Genomic DNA, 22,069 nt, shown 5'->3' with positions numbered 1-22,069 from the left:
GTTGTTTTTTTTTAATGTAAGGCTACTTTTTGCTATTTGCTTGTGTCAAATAAAAATTGTTAAACACTAGTCCATCTCTAAAAACCTTTTAAGAAAAATAGATGTAGTGGACTGAAGGAAGCAAGATCAGGGTAATGTGAGGCTCGAGTGTGTAAGGTGATGTCCCCAATGGAACTGTGAGCCATCACTCGCAGGAGGAGGTGGTGGTCTGGAGGTCAGCGAATGGAAGGGGTCCGGCAATGTTCCAGCTCATTTGAGCTTGAAGGGAAGAGGGATTATGGAATGAAAGTAGGTTAGTGGTCTGGAAATAAAGGAGAGCCAGGAAAGTCCAATCTTGCTTCCTGGCCTTTTGGCACAGAAGAGCTTGGGAGATAAATAACCAAGTTCTAGTTGAGGAAATTTAGAGGTAAGCAGTTTCATCAGGGAAAAATCCAAATTTTATTCAATGAGAGAAAGTTTCTTCTATCTTAAAAAAATACTGAAAACAAAAAGAAGTCAGCTAGTAATGAAACAAGCATTGCAGAGCACACAGTAGTGGGCAGTCACCGAGAGAAAAGGGCCCGGGCGGGCCAAAGCAAGGCTTCCCCTCGCACATTCATGTGGTCGTCCGCGTCAGCCCACAGAAAGGACTTTGTCCTCTTGTGAGTCACAAGACTGAGGCAGGAGAGGAGTCAGGGAGACGGCAGGGAGGAAGGGACTGATGTTGCTCCTGGGCATTTTCACATGTATTTCCTCACCCAATTTCTACAGCCTGCAAGGCGGAGAGTATTGTCCCCCTCCCCAGGTTTACAGATAGAAAATTAAGGCCAAGAGAAGCCAAATAGGTGGCCTAAGACTATACCCTTAGGTTGAGGTGTGCTTTTTCTGTCCCACACATTTCTCTAACTCATCCATTCGTTCAGAGAAGTGGAAGAGAATGAAAGGAGAACGCACAGTGATATCAGCAGGGAAGGGGGCCATGCAGTTTACTTAGAAAGACAGAAGGATTGATTCTCTACTGCCAACCCATTAATTTTAAATAATGTATGAAAAATCAGAGTCTGGGTTCAGAAGTCAAAGTGATAATCCCTCTGCCCATTCCCTTCTGAAACATGTCCTGACCCCCTTGTTGGGGCCAGGGGCCAGTGCACAGGAGCATCGCCAGCCTTGTAAATAATGGAAAGTGGGTTTTGTGCGCTTTAAGCCTAGTTTATTTGATTACTGTCTACAAATTTATCTTTCCCAAAGTGTTTCTTCCAGATTATATTCCATTTTTGTTGATAATTTCTAAGATGATTCATTTTCGTTTTCCTAATAACTGCCCTCCTACCTGCTTTTCAGAAGAACACTAATAGGCAGTCTTCCCATTTTACCAGTGTGTGTCTTTTTTTTCAGAGAATATGAAAGGGCAACAGGGCTTGGTTACATTTAAATCTAGTTTTGCCTGGAAAAAAAGTTATACAAGAGTCTATATTTTCTCATGTAGAAAATTTCCTGCCAGACTAAATTGAAGGATTTCTGTGGCCATTTTTGTTCATTGCTCTTTGCTTTAAAATGATAAACCAAGTGCATTTATTAATAGAAAATGATGTGTAGCTTTCAGTGGTTATCTCGAGGCAGGATGTTGCAAGTAAGGGACCATGCACCTTCTTCTGTATATATACCTGGGATGTTGAGTTTTTTGTGGGGACACTTATGCACTTTGGAAAAAATAATTTTTTAATTTTATATTTGTACAACCATTGAATAACTTACCAGTGATTTATATTTACATTAGGTTTGTATGTATATAGATTTTGAATAATATTCTTTTGCCTCCTTCAAAATTTATGTAGGTCCCAAAGGCAAACAATTAGAAGGAACTGAATGTCCACTCCATGTTGTTCATCCACCCACTGGGGAAGAGTTTGCTCTGGGTTGTGGAGTGTGCAGAAACGCTCACACTTTTTAAAACACTCAGATTCCTGTGTCTGTGGAGAGAAAAGTTGCCTTCATCCTCTAACCTGATGTGGTGAAGTTTAAACTCTGCTCAGGATAAGGACGGGACCATTTTTACATCCATGAAAATGAACCATTCACAGTGCAAGAAGGATGCCAAATACCGTGTACATAATTCTTGCTATGGAAAGTTTCCCCATTATTTTGGTTTATTTTCTTTGAGCCAAGACATCAAACTTGTGAGGTGTTTGCATGTGGCCATTACCGTCATTGGCCTGTGAAGCATTGGACATTTATAGATAATTGATATAAAAAGAATCACCATGTCCACGGACTAAGAATGATGCTGGCTTTCAAGCAAAAAAAGGAAAAAAATCATTGTTTATTGTATACTGCCTTTTTGTAATCCTGTACAATTGCATCACGGGTGGGGATAAAAAGAAGAATATTCTGGTTTATTTCTTAGACTGTTATTTAAAAAATTGTGTTAGGATGGCATATAAATGTAATAAGTATTACACTGTACATAAAGATATCAATGTTTGTCCTCTATAAGAATTATTAAATTACAATGCAATTTCATTTAAACTTCTAGGTTAAGTTTGAGCCTGAGATTTTAATGAAGTGCAATACTGAGTGTGCCTCATTACCCCGCAGCTGTAAACACGTCGGAATGTACATGTCAATAAACCACTGTGCGTTTTTATACAGTGACAAAGCGTAACAACTGCGTAAGGTGTTGCTTGAGAAACAACATTTAAACATCTTTCAGGTCTGAAACTCCAGTTTTCCATAGAAAGAAAGGTAGTGACAGAGCACAGCCATTACTTGTGTGAGGAGAACTAAGAGTGGCAATGAAGTGCAACGTGGGGGCTTTAATCACACACTGAGTAGAAGCTGTGCATATTAAACAGCTTCTGTGCATATTAAACAGACACAGGCCAAACACAGAGGAAAACATTAGGACAGGGGCCACCTCCATCTTATTAACCAGAACCTTTTAGAACTTTTATAAAGTAATTAACAAAATCACTAGTCTTTATTTGCTACAGAATACAATGTGATTTTTTAAAATAGTTAACCCATAAAATTGCCAAATTGTTTGTTTATGATTCATCATAAAATCAGGTTATATTCACTTCACGAGACTGGCTAAAGTTTTGCTGGGTTTTATTCTAAATTCCTTCTGTTGGAAATATATAAATTAATTTAACAATAGCCATTATTAATATTTGCTAAGCATTTGTAAGAAATTTAAAATAATCTGTGCCATGAAGGACCTTAAAAATACAAAGATCCAGTCTGAGCACAAATAACCATTTAAAGAATGTTCTAATAAATTTTATTAAAATGTCCAAGCCAAGTGTTTTCAGGATTTAGGAAAGATCGTCGTTAATGGCTTTTCGTTTTTGTTGGGAGGGGTGTAGGTAAGAGGTCATTAGAGCTGCATCTTGAAGAATAAGTAGCGGCAGAGAAGTAGAGAAAGGCATGATAAAAAGTATGTACATAGAAAATTCTAGAAGATGATAGAACAGTGAGTAGTCTAACTTTCCTAGTGTTGGAGACCTTATTGTTAAAAAAAAACAAACACAACTGAAGATCATGAAGACTGATCTCTTCATGACCCAATTTGTGGATCCTCTATTCAAGCTTGGGGTTCCTGAGCAAGGGAGGTCTTTGAAACAGTACAGAAGGTCCTCCTTTGTCTAAGTAAGATACATCTGAACCATCAGAGTAAAAGAAATGGTAATACTTTCTTTTAAAATCTCTTGAGAAGATTACACAAACTTGCTTTGTGTTGTGTAACAATGCCATCAAGTTGCAATGAACTTTTAATTGCCCAGTGGGAAAGTGAGAGTAATTGGTTGTCATTCGGAGTGCTTGTGGTGGTCCCAAACCACGCTGAAAGGGTTGCAGGCAGGATCTGTTCAATTCCAGGCTCTGGATTGAATACCTTGGGTGAGTATTTCATGAAGAAACCCTGATACCTTCAGCAGAAAAGGTATTCTGAAGGTACTCTCATATTTGTCCTCTCAGAGCATTTTTGTTTTTGACAAAGGGCCTGTTGGGACTCTACCACAGCCTTCAGGGCAACAGCCTTTTTCTTGAGAACATGCCATTCTGCCATGAGGATTTTGGGTGACAGGTACCAGAACAACCTCTCTGGCCCAGCTGCTACCTCCCATGACCTGCTTAGGAATCTGCCCCTCTACCTCTTTTCCCAACCCTTGCCTGTCACAGCCGTCTCAGATGTTCCATGCCCAGGCTCATGGGAGAAAACTGGGGGCAGAGGCTCAGAGCTGGCTTTACCTGTGTCCAGCATACACGAAGCCTGTACAACATCAGAAGCTGTTGCTAGGTATATTCCAGGAAAACAAAGGGAGGATGCAGTGAGGCCATTGTAAACATATCTGACCTAAACTCACAGGCCACAGAAATGAAACTGACCTTGAAAATGCCACAAAAGTAGGCAATGCCATGGGCACTTGATAACTGTAAAGAAGGCCATTTTGTATCCATCAACTTTGCTAGCAAATCGATCTGCTCCAGTGTGAATTGGAATGGAAAAGAAAGGAAATGGGAAACTATGGAGATTGTTTGGCTGGCAAGAGCCATCTCAAGTTAATATTCTAGAAACGGGGGAAACAACAATGCTGTATAGTGTGTACTCAGGATGATTTATTTACCTTCATTTACAAGGAAGCTATTCCTAATTATATTCCAAGCATCTCAAATCCAGAAAATGTAAAGATTTTAGGAATGAGTTTTGACAAAGCACAGAAGGGAGATGGTTTTAGCACACATTTGGCTCAAGCACGCTGTGCACAAAGGCATTTGCAAATGCTGTGTTTAATTTAGTAGCAGGAAACAAGGCAGAACCACAATAGTGTTGGGGAATCTGGAAGGAATTTTTCATTTCCTGTTATAGTTTCAGGCCGAGGAAAAGCCATTTCTCTTAAGCAGTTTTCTGGCTAGATTGTTTAGGGCTAAAATCTCCTTATTCTATCAGTAAGTTTATTTGAAAACTATATGCAATGCTCTTTATTCCCTCTTCATTGGCAATGGTTACTGATTTGCCTTTTTTAGATTTTTCAGCCCCAACATCTCACCCTGCCCTCTTGTCACTGAATTCCACCTGTAGGTAGCTACATGTGTTTTTTACATTGGCTCTGTCTTGAAACATCACAGCTCATTTCCCTGAAAACTGCCAACAATACATTAAAAATGCTGAAATTGAAACCAGAAGACTCTGGTTCAAATCCCAGCTCCCAGCTCCGCCTCTGTTGTGACTGTGTGGCCTTGAGCCAGGCACTCACCCCTTTTTTAGTCACAATTTTTTTAGACATAATAATAGTGGTTTGGCCAAAATGTTCATTTAGTCTTTTCCATAAAATAAAGGACATTTTTTATTTTCACCAATAACTTACTGACTTGGATATTTTCAGTGTGTCAGCTATTGCCCACGTGGTATATAATGTTGATGTCCTCAGTGTCTCGGCTTGATTGCGGTCACTGTCAACTGGTCTGTCTGACCACGGAGCATCCATCATCCGCCGAGAAATCTCCAGCACAAAACTTCACAACCCACTTTTGACATATCCGATACTTTTCCATATACTGCACAAATCTTTTCAGTTGCGTTGTTATTTTTCTTGAAAGAATAAACCATAATACACCGAAAACATTGCTTATTTTCTTCAATCAGTACTAAAACAGCTACACAAAAATCCACCACTTTTGATTTTTTTAAGTGTACACTTGATAGGACAGCTGTCACAATACGATCTAACAATTGTTTGGAATGAAGTTAAAGATAACTAAGAATTATCAGAGCCATCTTATGAAAAAAACAAACAAGCTTTTTGGCCAACCCAAAACCTAGTCTAGGTCAGATGATAAAGTATTCAGTACTTACAACAGCGCTGTATCCTGTGATCGAGTATTATTCGAAAGTGAAGAGTAAAGGAAAGGAGAACACTTATTTAACATCTAAATGGCAGATATTGAATTATAGGCATTTTATTTAATCCTCCCAGCAACTTTGTAAGATAAAACATTATTAATTATCTTAGCAGATGATTTTAAAGGCTTAGAGAAGTTAAATAACCAGCATTAGATTCTCTAACCTAAATTTAGCTGGAAAAATAAAAACCCTGGGACATGAATCAGATCTTTCTGTCTTTCAAATCTAAACTTCTACTACATCATGCTATTCCTATTACATTACTAACTGGTTCTATGAAAAGAAGTAATTTATGAAATGGTAACTGGGCACTCGTAATGGGGGCGCGGCTGCGAAGGAGCAAGACTAAAGAAGTGTGCCATGCAGATCTGGAGTCCCCGGCTCAGACCTCCCTTCATCTCCCTTCGCGGGAGAACCTTCCCTGCAGGAAGGCAGTTGGCTGGCATCTTCCAGCTGCAGCACCTGTGGGATCCACCACAGCATTTGATCCAAGCCACACTCCTCTTGGGCAGCCCCAGGCAGCGACAGAGCGTGGCAGGGGTGCCAGAGCTGCCCACTTCTGCCCGAGGAAGCGCTCCTTCCTGGGCAGCGTTCCTTCTCCCTGTCCTTTCCTGGATGCCAGCCCCACACTGCACTCGGAGGGCTTCCTCTGACTCCTGCTCCCTCACCCCTTCCCTCCTCAGGCTTCTTAACACCTCTAACTTGATCTTGGCATCTGTGTCCTACAGGACCTGACTGACCAACAAACCAGGTTGCTTCATTTCACAAAGGACATGAGGTAGCTTAGAAAAAGATAAATACTGGAGGGAGTTACAAAATGAAGAGAAATTATGGAAGGAAAGAATAGCCAAGGTTAGAGACAAGTGTCCAGTAGAACCACACAGTCTGACATTGTTGCTAGAGTACAAGCCATCGACTTCACTATGTTTCTCAGCTAACAAAGCCCAGCAAGAAACAGGTTCTGTTATACTGTCCATTTCCTGGGAAAAAAAGAAGTAAATGCAAGTATTTAAGTCTAGTCTCAAAGGAAGTTTTGACAAGCAAAAATGGGAAAGAGCATGCCAGGGAGACGGTGTGGTGAGAACTGAGGCACTGATACGTTCCTCAGAAGTGAAAGTCAGCTGCTGTGCTTCATTAATTCATTTAACAAATATTTGAGCACCTGCTCTATATCTACACCTGACAGTACAGGCTCATGAGCCTGGGAACTATATTCCCAGTTGCCTAGTAACCATGGCTTACACATAGAAGGTGACTGTACGAGTTCGTGAGTAAACGTGTGCAAGCACATTGTGCCAGGAGCTAGGGATTTCACATTCACAGAGCACAAATACAGAAACATTTAAAAAATACAAAGTTACTGAGAACTGTAATCAAGGTTTTCCCTGACAGCGCACGATAACAATTGTTGACAGTGGCCACACACTGTGCTGGCTGGTGCCTGCCTGGGTGTGGTAGGCAGAGCAAGAGGCCCCAAAGATGTCCCTGACCTAATCCCCAGGACATAGGAATTTGTTGCCTTATGTGTCAAAAGGGACTTTGCAGATGTGATGAAGGGTACAGACCTAGAGATGGGGAAACTTTCCTGAATCAACCTTATAGGCTCAGTGTAATCACAGGGTCCTAATACGGGAAAGAGGAAGCAAAGTCAGACAGTGAGCCTTGATTTCAGCTCGTTTTGCACTTCAGATCTCCAAAACTGTACAATAATGTTTGTGTTGTTTTAAGCCACGGAGTCTGTAGTTACTTGTTACAGTAGCACATTTCATCTCCTACAAACCTATGAACCATTATTTTCCTTTTGCAGATCAGGCAACTGAATCTCACAAAGGTGAAAACAGTAGCCCAAGGTTTTGCAAAGACTTAGTACTAAAAGACAAAATAATTAAAATATCTCAATAATTATAAAAATTGCTTACATATTTAAATTATAATATTTTGAATATACTAAGTATATATTTGTTATTATTAAAATTAATTTCACCTGTTCCTTTTTACTTTTTTTAATGTGGCCTCTAGAAAACTTTTTAAAGATTTTATTTATTTTTAGAGAATGGAAGGGAGAAAGAGATGGAGAGAAACATCAATGTATGGCTGCTTCTCACATGCCCCCAAACGGGGTACCTGGCCCACAACCCAGGTATGTGCCCTGACTGGGAATCGAATCAGCAACCCCCTGGTTCACAGGCCGGCACTCAGTCCACTAAGCCACATCAGCCAGGGTGACCTCTAGAAAATTTTAAATTACATATGTGGCTTGCATAAATTTCTAATGAACAGTACTGGCCTAGAATATCATTCTCAACAGTCTGGATTTTTATCACCACTCTTTGGATTTTTCCGAGCAAGAGACATGTGGTTTAGGAACCTAATTCAAGAAGTAGGTCAGGAGGTAGCTTGAAAAACACTGCCCCGGGGCAGGCCAGCTGCAAAGTCACTACTGTGGCCTTGGGAAGAGTTGACAAAGGTTCTTGTCAGAGTCTCAAAACACACTTCTCTTCTTTGAGGAGCTTACCATCTAATGTTAAATAGTGTCCAAGTCCAGAGAGGGCCTAAACCGAAACGGTCTAGTCAGGCTAATTTTCCAGAGAGGGAGGAGTATGCTGGACTAACAAAGAGGGGAGCCGTGGGGTTGCTGAGGCAAGTTGCCTGGGAGAAGTGAGTGCCCCGCTCTAAGTGAGTTAGAGCCGGCAGCCATGGGGGCAGTGCGGCTAGCTTTCACTAGGGGGCAGTGCGGCTAGCTTTCACTATGAGCCTGCGACTGACCTGCGTGCTCAAGACTTTAACTCAATTGTCATGCCAACTCTCTGTGGTAGTTGTTATTTTACAGATGAGGAAACTGAAGCACAGAGAAGTTGGAACGTGCCCAAGCCTGCAAAACCAGTACCAGGATCAAAACCTAAGCCACAACCCAGGTGCACATCTTCCTCCTGATCTGGGGCAGCTTTGACTGAGTGGGGGAGCCTGCGAAGCCAGGAAGGGGATGAGGAAACACCAGTTCCTTCTCCTGTGGGGAGCACCAGGCTGGGGCGCTGAGAGAAGAAAGCATTAGAAGGAGTGGAACTGGGGAGAAAGAAAAAAAGGTCAAAGCGTCAGGAAAAACTCTTTAAATCTGTAAGGCCCTTCCCTCGCATGGGTCAGAGGGATGACTATGATAAAACCAAAGGCTCTGTTCCTCTCCGACTCCACTGCTCTTCAGAGTTCTCCTTGCCCCTCGGAAAAGAACTTCATGCATCTTTCTCAGAGTAAGATTTGTGGTTCATCTGTCAGCTCCAAAGGCAGGAAATCTGTCAAAAAGGGGCAACTCTCATGCCCATTTTCCTGGGCTCCACCGGAGACCAGCCCAGCCCAGCAACCACTGCCTCTATACTACCAGGTAGAATGGCCCACTGTTAATGGCAGGTATGGAGGTGCCACTCCCACCCCCACTCCAGATACAGGGCACAGTGAGACCAAATTCCATGACTGCCTTTCAATTAGAAGGGAAAATCATTTGAGACCCAAGGAGGAGCCTTTCCAGGTCAAGTCTGCACTGGTAAGGAGTTTCGGTTGCAACAAAACATACTCAAAATAATTTTAGCAAACAAGAAAAAAATGCAATCTCTGTGATACAAAAAAATGCAATTGCAATCTAGTCCTTGGGAATCGAGAAGAACCAGGGCTGCGGGCACTGGCTCTGTCCCTTCTGTAAGTTCCTTCTGCATCTCTTCTGCTTTCTCATCACAGAACGTTTTTTTCTGCTTTGTAGATCAGACCCTGTGATAGAGAATGACCACCTATAGCTCCTGGTTCAGGCGCCCAAGGAAGGGACTAGGAAAGTTGAATAAGCACCAGTTTGTTTTTTATTATTACAGGCACTGGCAATATTAAACAGGGTCAGTAATAAAAGATTTTTCCCTTGGTACATCAGACTACTCCATAATCACCCTTCTCCCCATCATCACAACTGATAAATGTAATTAAGTATTGACTGATTAAAAAAAGTAAGTACAAGTTTCTGTTGTTCATAAAGGTGAAATAAAATCTTTAAATAAGCCCTGGCTGGTGTAGCTCAGTGGATTGAGCACAGGCTTGCAAAACAAAGCATCGCCAGTTTTGTCCCCAGTCAGGGCACATGCCCGGGTTGCAGGCCATATTCCCAGTGTGGGGTGTGCTAGAGGCAACCAGACATTGACGTTTCACTCCCTTTCTGCCTCCCTTCCCCATCTCTCTAAATAAATAAATAAATCTTTTAAAAAATCTTTAAATAATAGGAGAGGGAGCATTTGATAGGTAAAGTTTGCCAAGATCTGGGTCCTCTTTAGGGAGAGAATAGCCTACAATGAGAAATTAAAAAGAGACTACACTTGGAGTTGAAAGTTTTAATGTAATATATATTCCTTATGTTTGCTGATGTAGTTTAATGTGTTTTGCAGATCATTTGTAATGTTAACCTAAGTTTTAAATAAATGTGCCTGCATTTGATTTCTCTTCAATAACTATCGTTGCCAGTCTAAAAACTTCTTACTGTCCTCCAGCATCCAGTCACTGACGGATCTTTAAAAAAGTTGCAAAAACAGGTACAATCACAGTATGGGGCAGGAACTTTGTTCAGTTTGACTTGGTGATAAGATAGGTCCCAACAGACCCAACACTGGCATTGTCCCACAGTGAACGCGAATGTAAGTTACCCACCTAGATTCCCAGCTCAGTTTGGAGGCGGAGTGGAAGAGTGGTTGGGACCCCGTGCACCACAATTTCCTAGTCCTTCCACACGGGGCAAATGGTTGAGAAGACGCCTTATTTTTGAGGGCACTGCATGATTCAAGTTATGATTTTGCACCTAAGGATATTAGAACTTTTTAAGAAAACCCAGTATCTCAAAATCCAAACTATGGAAACATGTAGGTAGCAGTTACAAAAAGGCCTCGATTTACAAAAGGCTTCAGCAGAGATTTTGTTTTAATAAGCATCTACTACTCCGTTACACTTTCCTTAATTACAGAAAGCTATTTACAAATTTCAGGCCGCCTATATCCACTTTATAAAGTAAAGGAGGTTTTTAAGAAGTAATAACTCATTTTTAGAAAATCTGAAAATACACATCTTAAATATAAAATTCGTCTGTAACCCCAGCGTTAACACTTTCACCACTCTGGTATACTTCCTTGCAGTTTTTAATGACACCTTCTGTATACAAGGCGTGTGCATTTTTAGAGTCCGCGCACCTCCGGGATCCTCGGCGCAGGCGCAGGCTGGACACCCAGTTGGTGCCCTACGGTGCGGAGGTGTGTCAGAGGCCAACACCTCCCGTTTGTACTTCTGCCCCGGAACGGAGCGCGAGCTCCAGGGACACTCCCACCTTTCCTCCCAGCTCCACCTCCCTAAACTTTCGGTTTTCGACCGCGGACAGTCTCTGCGGCATCCAGTTAGCTCCACCCCTTCCACTTCGGCGTGAAAACAAAAATCCTTAAAAGCCGCAGGAATTTCTCGGAGAGGAAGGCCGCCGACTCACCCTTCGCCAGCCGAAGGGGAAGCCCCCACGGGCGCGCGCTCCCGCCCGCTCCCGCCCGCTCCCGCCCGCTCCCGCCCGCTCCCGCCCGCTCCCGCCCGCTCCCGCCCGCTCCCGCCCGCTCCCGCCCGCTCCCGCCCGCTCCCGCCCGCTCCCGCCCTCAGCGAATGCACCGCCCCCGGACACGCGCCCGCCCCTCGGGCGGAGACGCGCCGGGGAAAGCGCGCGGCCGTGAGCCCCGGGCGCCATTTTGGAGTCGGAGTGCGGGCCGAGACGCAGTCACCTACGCGGTGGCAGTAGCTCGCTCCGGAGAGTCGCTTACTTCCTCGACGGTACCGGGAGAAGGACGCGGACGGCGTGGGACTGGGAAAGAAGGCTTCTCCTCGGACAGCCGGAGCCGCAAAGGTGGAGCCTCATTGGCGCCCGCGGAGGGACCAGCGCCTCGGATGCGGGCGGAGCGAGGGGGGCCGCGTCGGCGGGAGTCCGAAGCGCGGGGCCCCTGGGGCCCCACGTGAAAGCCGCGGAACCAGCCGCCGCCGTCCCTGGAGCCCGGGGTGGTGTGTGGGGGAAGCCGCCTCCAGCAGCAGGTAACGGCGGAGGGTCAGAGCCAGAGCTCCGCTGCGACAGTGGGGCCAGGGAGGGTCTGCCGACTTGGGTGGGCGGTCGGACGGGCCTGGGAGCGGGGTCCCGGGCCCTCGGCGTAGAGCCTCGGGGGCGCGGAGCCGGGCTGGGGGCGCGGCGCCCAGACCTTGGAGCCTGCTTGGGGGCGTTTCCCCTCTTGCCTGCTTCAAAACATGTCAACAGGGCGTGGTACGTTTTGCTGGGGCCGCGTGCAACCTCCCCGAGACTCCGCCGCGCCTGTCGCCTGACTGTATTACTCTTGGCAGGGGTTAGTGACAGGCACAGTACAGCTCGCACTGGGCCAGGCTCTTTCCGGGGTGTGCTACGCTCGTACTGGTACGTGGAGAAAGAAGGGGACTTTGGTGTGAAAACAGACTCTCTGGAGTAGGGCGCTGGAGAAATGACGGGGAAAGTCGATCCTTGGAGGTAGCGCGGGTGGGAAGGGCCGCCCCGGCTGCGTAGCCGAATGGAAAACTTGGTCAACTTGTGATGAGAGGCTCTGCGCCTGCTTTTGGCGTGGCTGCAGCCTCTTAAGTGATGGGCCTGCGCCTCTGAGCTGAAACGGGAGACTACTAGTATTTTATTGCTCATAATGTCAGGTGGCCCAGATATTTTTTCTACCATCCTTGAAATATTTGTAAAAATGCCTTCGAGTCCCAGTCATCTACAGAGGACCACCAGGCAGAGTGTCACCGCCACACTTTTCCTACTGTCTAGTTTTGAGATTCGATCTCTTTCCACGGGTTTATTCTTGTATTTCAGCCAAAGTGTGCGTATTGATTTTGATGTTAGTCAAAGCACAACGTAAATGGAAAGGAATTCTGATGCCAAAACAAGCTTTTTAGAGCCAAGTACGTGCCCGAATTGCCTAATGCAACGAGGGAGACCCAGCAGAATGTTCTCTTCTGCCCTGCTGATGAGTAAGCGTGACTGCACCTTTGGAGGGCGTGGTGGACGTGCTGTTAGTTCTGCCGCTCTTTGTGCTGCTCAACTAGTTTGTAGTCTTTGCTCATTGACTTGCTTTGGGGCCCTTTGTAGGAATGTCGTCCCTTACCAAGTGCTCTGGTGGCCCAAGCTGCATTGATGATTTGGGGCCAGGAAAAGTTGCGGTTCAGAATTGGACCGCGGGAGTCCTGGGGAGGCCTGATTCTGGTGCTCTGCTGAGCCTCTTCGCCCTTTGTTGCCCACCTCCCATGTCTGCACTTCTGTTCGAATATGAGAGGTGTTCCACCTTGACTAAAGTAGGAAATAGTCCATTGATGGGGATTCTTTGCAGATTGGTGGATGCTTTGCATTAGCTTTTGATACAGCAGAGTTTCATGTGTAAATAAATTTAATAAGATAGTTTTGAAAGCAATTTACATTTTTGCATTGATCAGATCATCTTGGAAAAAAATCATACTTAAAAATGGTATGTGCCCACTGTGTTCTGTTATTTTCATGCATAAATGAAGACAGTGCAGATACCATTTTTATCAGCATTTGGTCTTGGAGTTTCTTTCTATTGCTAAACATACTCTAATTCTGACATACTACAATCATATTGTATTTGACAAATTACAGATTTTGCTTGGCTAGTCCTAAACTACCGAGGTAAGTATTTAAAATATACTTTGGTGATCACCCAGTCTTATATCTAGATGAAGAGATTCTGTTCCTCAGTGTTGTGTACTTGTTAATATGTCAGTTCTTTTCTCCCTCCACTTGGAAAGATACTGAAATACACTTTATTTAAAACAGGACTGTAATAGACAAAAGAAAGTATCTATTGTTAGGATCAGTAAAGTATTAAGAAAGATAATTGTGTGATAAAACTCATTTTATTTTTGTTTATATGCCCATATACTCTAAGGTGAATCATTTCATCTTGAAGTTGAATAGTTCTGGTTTTAGAAAATGTTCTCCATAAAGAGGCAATCAGCATTTTATAATAGGGAGTAGAAATTATAAAGATGTCTTCATTCTTTTTGACTCTATTTATCTCAAAATTCTGAAGATTTTAGATAGCCAGAAAAGAAATTACAAGCCCCAGGTAGCACACTCTTTGTTCTTTGACCCAAATTTTATATGCTAAAATTAAAGTAAGCCTTCAGCATAAGTTAAAGCAGAAAAATGGGTCATAATGATAGTGTTTCAACCTCTAGTAGGACATTATTACTGGGAGAGATATTTTTATATTAAAGGTAAAGTTGTAGTTTAGTACTTTTTCCCTAAACATATTTTAAAATATGCATTCTTAGATTCCCACGTAAATTTTAGTCTTCCATAAACCTACGCTCTTGACATCACCTGTCAGAAATTCTGTTTTCTCTCTTCCCATTGCTCTAACGGATGTTCTTCATTTACTTCACTTAGCTCACATAGCTGGAAGTAGGAGCAGTGAGGAAAAGGCAGTTTATTGCAGATGTGCTAAGACCTCCTCGGTTTATTTTAATGCCATAAAGACCAAGGGTCTCTGCCATTCTCTTTCCCTGCAGCCGCCAATCCTTTTTCACAGATTTTGGTAGCTACTGGATAGAGATATTTGGTTAAGTTTCATGCATTAGTACACGCTCCATCCCACTCAGGAATCAGAAATTCCTACATGCTAATGTGCCAAGAAGACAGCTGGAGCCAGGCACAAGCCATCCTTTTCAAAAGCTATGACTTCAGATCCAAGCCACCAGCAACATGCTCTATAGGGACAAAAGGAAAGTATCACAGGCTCTAAACCAAATATGGGTACTATTTAAGCAGTCCAAAGTTAGTGTCATTTAGTTTAGAGCCTATAATACTTATTTTTCAAGAAACAAAAGACCTCTTTATCTGATTGCAATGTAATTCGTTGACATTAAAATAGATGTAAAATACAAAGAAGTGTATTGGCACAAAAAAATCACCTGCTATCCCACTACTAATACCCCACTCGCTATTTTAGTTACTGTATTAATGTGGTGAATCTACTTCCAGTGTGTGTTTCTCATATATGAACGTGTGTTCTTGCACTCCTCATATACATACTTCATTTTAAAACAAAAATGGGATATTTTCTATTTTACTACTGTCTTGCACTTTAATGTCTTTAGTACTGGACTGCTTTATGGTAATTGAGTTCAACAATAGTCTATCTCCTTTCAAAAGCCCTAGTACTATTGAATTCCTCACAAGAACCATATGTGTTACTATCTTCATTTAACAAACTGAAGCACAGGGAGGTCAAGTAATTTGTTTGAGGCCACAATACTGTTTTATAACAAAAAGACCATTAAAAACTGGGATGGAGGTAATGCAAATACATGCAATAAACACTTACTTATCAGTCAGAAATACAATTTGGGGAAAACATTTTAACAGTAAGTGGTGGGTTGAAAGAAGAAGACATATTCCAGACCAGACAATACTTAGTAGGAATGAGTTTGCGTATGTTTAGCAGAGAGAGGGGCTGATGGTGACATTTATCACAAACTGCTCAATGTGAACAAATCTCTTGGCTACTTAATTCAGATCCTCTCTGGAGGTTACTGGGATTCTGGTCTGCCTTGAATTCAAGAATTCAGATATTGCAGGTACACTTAGGTATCTTGTAAGAAACCTTAAATTGTTACTGTAGGTTCTTTTTGAGTTGGTTAACTATAACTTTCAAAATATAAATTCTTGGCGCCCTGGCAGAGTAGCTCAGTTGGTTACAGCATCATCCTGATACACCACAGTCCAAGGTTGTGGGTTTGATCCCTGGCCAGGGCATGTATAAGAATGAATCAATGAATACATAAATAAGTAGAACAATGAATTGATGTTTTTCTTTCTCTGTCCTCCCTCTCTCCCACTCCTCCCTTCTTTTCTCTCTCTAAAATCAATAAATTTATGCATTTTTCTAAATAGGATGAAACGAGGGGGAAGAGATGGTGACCACAGTTCATCAGAAGAAGAAATGACAGAAAAATCCAAGAAACTGAGGACTTCAAATGAGCATTCTCAGACTTGTGATTGGGGTAACCTCCTTCAGGACATTATGCTCCAAGTGTTTAAGTATTTGCCTCTTCTTGACCGGGCTCATGCTTCACAAGTTTGCCGCAACTGGAACCAGGTATTTCACATGCCTGACTTGTGGAGATGTTTTGAATTTGAACTGAATCAGCCAGCTACATCTTATTTGAAAGCTACACATCCAGAGCTGATCAAGCAGATTATTAAAAGACATTCGAACCATCTACAATATGTCAGCTTCAAGGTAATATTTAAATCTTTCTTTTAAAAAATCAGATTTAGTGGCCCTTGTATTCCAAATCAATACTCCTTCCCATGTCTTTGAAATACTGCTTTTTAGGCAGAGTGGTTAAAGATTTAGAATTATCATGTACCTTAGCTGTGACAAATAATTATATTTGAACTTAATTACTCCATTTTATTATAATTAATAATTTCTTAAGAGCAGAAGCAGCCACTAAGTAGGATAAATCGTCAACTAAAGCTGTCAAGCACATTCAGTTATTGCAAACTGAGGAAAAAAATACACAATAAAAATTTTAAATGTGGCTATTATGATTGACTAACATCTGTTTTTCTATGTAATAGGGACTGGGCTTGCTTATTGATGACTTTATGTCATAAAGTCTTCAAAGAAAGGGGAAATAAAACAATTTTATGTGAAAAATTTAGGTGAAAGTATTTTAGAGAGAGATAGAAAAAGGTAGATGGAAGACTGCCAAAAAGAACTGCTTGTTTCTTTTCGTTACCGGAAGGGACATGCTGCGGTTACGCAGTGGTGAGATAAGTGCAGTGGGCGGCTTTCTGAGATGCCCGGAATAGCTTAAGGAATCACAGTGGTGTGTGTGAGCATAGAGGTTTGTATTGTTTGGTTTTGGGGATGACTGATGGACTATGGCCACCTTTACTAAATTCGTAACACTGATAATTATTTTGTTGAAAAGTAACATCTGAATAACTGATTTAACTATATACATGTAGCTAAATTATTAAACAGGTAAAGTTAAACCTATATAAAGTTGTGATTCTTAAACTCAGAGTTCCTTACCAAGACTGGTCTTGGCTGCTCCCAAGAATGGAATTCCTTCTTGCGTGGAGATTACCAGTTTATTCACCCATGTGTGTCCAAGGAGGAAGAGAGACCCAGTGATGGGAATGGTTGGGCGTGTTAGGGCCTTCTTCCCAGAGAAATGCATAAAGGCACTTAGGCCATTGAGGGTGGGATTGCTAGGGTTAGCAGATCAAAATAGAGGACACCTAGATAAATTTGAGTTCAGATAATAAACAGTGTTTTGTGTAAATGTGTCCCTTGCATCATTTGAAACAAACTTAATACTTTTTGGATATCCTGTATGTTATCTGGCAACCCTAGCTGGGGGAAAGGATGGGGAAATGGTGGGAGGATCAAACAAACAAAATCCAGGAACTTCTCATGTGTTGTCCCTCCCCTACCTCCTGGTTTAGAAAACTCAAGCTCTTTCCTGTGGTTTCAGTCATCTTTGAGTTGTCTTAAGAGTGTTCTAATGGTGAATCCTGTAGAAAGATGGTTATAATGTGTTAATGTCATAGGTCAAAAGGCCAGTTCCATCCAGTGGGTTGGCTGGGTCAGTGTTAATCTTTTACAGCCCTGTGACACAATTCAGATGTGTCTAACTTGTATAACTGTCACAAAACCACTTGTCCTATAACTTTAAACATTATTATTTCATTGTTTATTTTGCCAAGAAATAATTTCTGACTTGCAAAAAGGGCTACATCACAGGATTTTCCTGAGCTCTCCTGAAGATAGTTGTATTTAATTAATCACTGACTATAGGCCAAAAAGGAGTGTAGTCAGTCATTAGTGTAGAATAGTGGTTTTCAAACTTTGTGTGCACCCCCTAGAGTGCTTGCTGAGAAAAAATGTCTGGGTCCCACATCCAAAGTTTCTGATTCCCATAATCTGGGATGAGCATGAGAATCTGCATTTCCGACAAGATTCCCGGTGATGTTGATGCTGCTGATCCAAGGACTACACTGTGTGAACCAGTGGTGTAGAGACACTTGGGGGGGGGGAGGGGGGGAGATGAAAAACAGCTCTAAAACTTGCAGATAAATCAGTATGACAGTTTTACAACCAGCTCTAAAGGACATTTTGGTGTTAGGGTAATGTACCTCATTCTGGGATTAAAGTAATGATATTACTGTTACTTATTCTGGTTTAAGATGCTTTTTAGCTTAGGAAACAACTTTCTTTTTTTTAAGAGCTCTTGAGGAGCTTTTGACATATTACTTTTCTCCTAAGATACATCTCTGCAGAAGAGTGTATAGGAACAGCTCTTTGTTTCAGGTTTCATGCTTAACTGGTTGGAGGCCCTCATTCTACTTTGCATTTGTTTTTCATTGTCATTAATGATGAATCCCCCGTTATGATTTACCTGAACCTTCTGAGTAAATGCTCATTCAGTTTCTTGTGTCTTGATACGTGTATACCATAGACCAGGGTGTCAAACTCATTTTCACCGGGGCCACATCAGCCTCACAGTTGCCTTCAAAGGGCTGAATGAAGGACTGTAATTTTAGTACTGTATAAATGTGACTACTCCTTAACTAGGGGCAAAGAGCTCTACATTCGGCCTTTGAAGACAACTGTGAGGCTGATGTGGCCCCAGTGAAAATGAGTTTGACACCCTTGCCATAGATGCTATTTATATGTATAATTGGATCCACTACCAAATGTATAATTATTTTTCAAAGATAAACTCATGCATTTTACTAGGTTATATAGTCAGTTTGGAATAAATCAACTTAGAGCCAATTTATTTCAACATTAAATATATATCATCATAGTAAAAGTAAAAGTCTTGACAGTTAACCCTTTTATTTTTTCCAGGTGACTCAGAAAAGGCTGATGTTATATGTGGTGGTAGATAATCGAAAGACTCATTTATAATGCAGTAGACTAGTAACTGTATTTATTGCTTTTGTAGAATTAAGATATGCACAGATATACTGTGCAAAGTTAAGATATACTATAAATACATCTGTGGGTAAATGGTATTTTCTCTTCTAAGGTGGACAGCAGCAAAGAATCAGCTGAAGCAGCTTGTGATATATTATCGCAACTTGTGAACTGCTCTTTAAAAACACTTGGACTTATTTCAACTGCTCGGCCAAGTTTTATGGATTTACCAAAGGTATCTTGCTGTGGTTTGTTTTTTGTCTTTGGTTGTTGTTTTTTTTAGCTCTTGCTGAGAAATTCATTGAAACCCTACCCATTTCTTGTACTGATGATGGGAGTGATGGAGGTGTAAGAAAAGTACTGTAGTATGTTAGGAAAAAAATCATCCTTTAGAATGTTACAGGTTTTTTTTTTAAGCTTTTCCTTTTTGTATCCTTGTGTTTCTTCATGAGTAAGGTTGAACAGTGAATGAATTTATAGCGCATTCTATAGGACATCCTAAAAGCGACAAAGTCAAACTGAAAAACAAGCATATTAGAAAAGAAACGTGTAGATGTGCCTTTTTGGACTCTCAGAGTAGATTGGTGAAATTAAAGTAGGCAGTGCCAGTATGAAAAGCAGGTGTAGCTTTCTTATAAAATCTTCTGGTAAATGTGTAAAGATTTATTCTTAAAACTTTTCTTGGTGAAGAGGTAAGTTGATTTTATATTTATGTTCTAAGATGATCCTACATGTAATTAGAAATAGTCTCTCTAATAATTATTCTGTTAGAATGGTAAGCAGGGTGCATTTTTTAGAAAGACAGCTAATAAAGGTTAGCTGATGTTTAGTAGGTTAGTAACCAACAATAATTTGAAAAACTTTTTTCAGAGTATAGCGTAAACTAAAATGTAAACATCCCTTTAAAACACTTAACATTTTAATTTACTAGGATGAATAGAGAAGAAGTTTTACTAACCTGAGTATATATTATAACCCAGGTGGTATAATGGACTATCATCAATAACAAATACATCACCAGTTAATTTCATAGTCTCAGTTGATTTTAAAAAGATTCACTGCATATGCACATTTGAGATAAAATGTTTTTTTCCTCATATGTCCAGGGAAATGGACAAGAGACTGACTCTCTGTTCATTTCAGCATTTTAAGATTTTAAGTCCATGAATTAGATCACTCTAATTCTCAAACTTAATGTGCATAAAAATCATCTGAGGAACTTCTGAATTTTAGATTACTATTCCTATTTCAAGTTTTCCCTACAGGAGAGCAGTCTAGTCCTAATATGATTCTAGGACCTCACTGTAAGAAGCACTTAGTAGCCTTGTTCAAGCATCATATGGAAAATGAAATGTTTCAGATTGATTTTTTTATGTACATACCATAATTAAAAAACAAATATACATATGGTGTATGTATAAAATACACCAGATTAAAAGGGTGTTGAACACGGGTTCCTATTTTTATTACTCAGGATTATCATTGTGCATAATTAGTACTCATAGTGTACTTACACACACTAGGTTTGTCTTTGGAAGCTGTTGCTGTGTCTGGTACTGCCTGTCTCCTTACTAAATGGGCCTAGGGTGCTCGCTTTAGCAGCGCATGCACTGAAATTGGAGTGATACAGAGAAAATTAACGTGGCCCCTAGGCCATGCAAATTTGTGAAGCGTTCCACATTTTTTATCATAGAAATGCACGCTTGACATCTGTATGACCCTATTACCTAATGTCATCCCAGTAAATTTAATAAAATAAAAAACACATTTATAAATATAATAAAGTAAATGGGCCTAGGATGCTTATACTGTTTTTCTTTTTTCTTTGGCTTTTGTAGAGATTGAAATAGGGTGTTGCTTTATTTTGGAAATCCTGAGAACTGAAGAGAACATGAAAGAAATGTATTTGACCAGAGCTAAATCTGAGGGGAGTGGGAAAATGAAGGCAGTGGTGTAGCCATGAGTTCACTGGTGAGGAGATGTGGGTGTGTGAGATAGATACAAATGAACATTTAAATACTGAAACAGTTACTTAATATAAGTAGTAAACCAGTTATTTAATTACACAACAGAAAAATAACCCACAAGCATTCAAAAATTCAACCCTCAGCATATGCGGATTTCCAGTTGTGGGTTGAATATAATTATCTCATGAACAAAGCAGGTTTGGGCTTCATGGTCCACTTTTATGAAATTTGAAATTTTTAAATTTCAATTAAAAATCCACATACAAGTGGACCTGCGCAGTTCAGACCCATGCAGTTCAGGGGTCAACTGTACTTTCCTGGCTATTAGCCTGCCCTCTTCCCTCTTCACTGCTATAGTGACTTTATAAAGCTAAGTGGAGGGTCAGATGGGCTCTGGAGAGGAATATGCTGGAGCATGTATTGGCCTCTCTTTCCTTACTCTCCTGGATTCTTTGTCCATTGGTTATGGCTGCATAGTTCTTTTTAATACCTATTTCCCTACAGTGGTTCCTTTAGTTCAGATTCCATATCTAACTGATGGCTTAGTGTGTATGTATATAATAAATGTATGGATATTAATTGGTACATTTGTGGAAAAAGGCATTAAAATAGGCTTGAAAATATTACAGATAATTCAATACATTTAAATGAGTTTTAAATTTGCAATTTTATTTAGATAATGATTGTATTAGAATCAAATTTTGTATGTGCTTCCATATTCTACATGAGTCTTCCATAGCTTCTGAGTTGATTATCATTATAATTTTAGTTACTATGCTAATAGGTATCAGTTTTTACTTTTTTTATCTTCACCTGAGGATATGCATGTGTGTATATGTGTGCATATATATATTTTAATTGATTTTAGAGAGAGAGGAAGGGAGAGAAGCGTCAGTCAGTTGCCTCCTGTATGTGCCCCAACGGGGGATGGAACCTACAATCTAGGTATGTGCCCTGACCGGGAAGAACCCACAACCTTTTGGTGTATGGGACAGTGCTCCAATCAACTGAGCCACCCACCCGGGGCAGTTATTACTATTTTAATGATCATTATCATCAGACCAAAAGATAACACATTTTAGTGTTACAAAACACAAGAGTAGGGTTTCTAGATAAGGTGACTATTAAGTGTCTCATAGGTATTATTCTGGATTTCAGAATTTCTCTTTTTACTTATCAGTGATTGATTTGATATAGAGACA

General features: G+C 41.1%; 2 protein-coding genes and 1 pseudogene across 18 annotated transcripts in view; all 3 read left to right on the top strand.

Moving 5' to 3' along the window:
- The window catches only part of MYCBP2 (MYC binding protein 2), a 263,498-nt gene extending 260,347 nt beyond the window's left edge, over positions 1-3,151 (top strand). For 10 of the 14 annotated variants that reach the window (XM_053665529.1, XM_053665535.1, XM_053665526.1 and 7 more), the window contains one exon: positions 1,815-3,150. In XM_053665529.1, coding sequence (XP_053521504.1) covers positions 1,815-1,930 — 116 coding nt within the window. In that variant the 3' untranslated portion in view covers positions 1,931-3,150. Of the gene's footprint in view, positions 1-1,814 lie in introns of all 14 variants that reach the window. The other 4 variants (XM_053665532.1, XM_053665533.1, XM_053665528.1 and 1 more) reach the window with 3 other exon arrangements.
- An 8,541-nt stretch (positions 3,152-11,692) lies between these two features.
- The window catches only part of FBXL3 (F-box and leucine rich repeat protein 3), a 23,813-nt gene continuing 13,436 nt past the window's right edge, over positions 11,693-22,069 (top strand). Inside the window, exons 1-3 of one of the 4 annotated variants that reach the window (XM_053665604.1) lie at positions 11,693-11,777; positions 15,855-16,203; positions 19,013-19,135. In XM_053665604.1, the coding sequence (XP_053521579.1) occupies positions 15,856-16,203; positions 19,013-19,135 (471 nt within the window). In that variant the 5' untranslated portion in view covers positions 11,693-11,777; position 15,855. Of the gene's footprint in view, positions 11,778-11,875; positions 11,960-12,022; positions 12,330-12,370; positions 12,914-15,854; positions 16,204-19,012; positions 19,136-22,069 lie in introns of those variants that run through there. The other 3 variants (XM_037143354.2, XM_053665606.1, XM_053665605.1) reach the window with 3 other exon arrangements.
- LOC119047872 (uncharacterized) lies at positions 20,487-20,585 on the top strand (annotated as a pseudogene).

This window comes from Artibeus jamaicensis, unplaced genomic scaffold, assembly GCF_021234435.1.
Source record: "Artibeus jamaicensis isolate MK-2021 breed Jamaican fruit bat unplaced genomic scaffold, CSHL_Jam_final contig_415, whole genome shotgun sequence".
NCBI lineage: Eukaryota > Metazoa > Chordata > Mammalia > Chiroptera > Phyllostomidae > Artibeus > Artibeus jamaicensis.
Note: the sequence above shows the minus strand (reverse complement) of the source record. Positions and strands in the feature narration are given on the sequence as shown.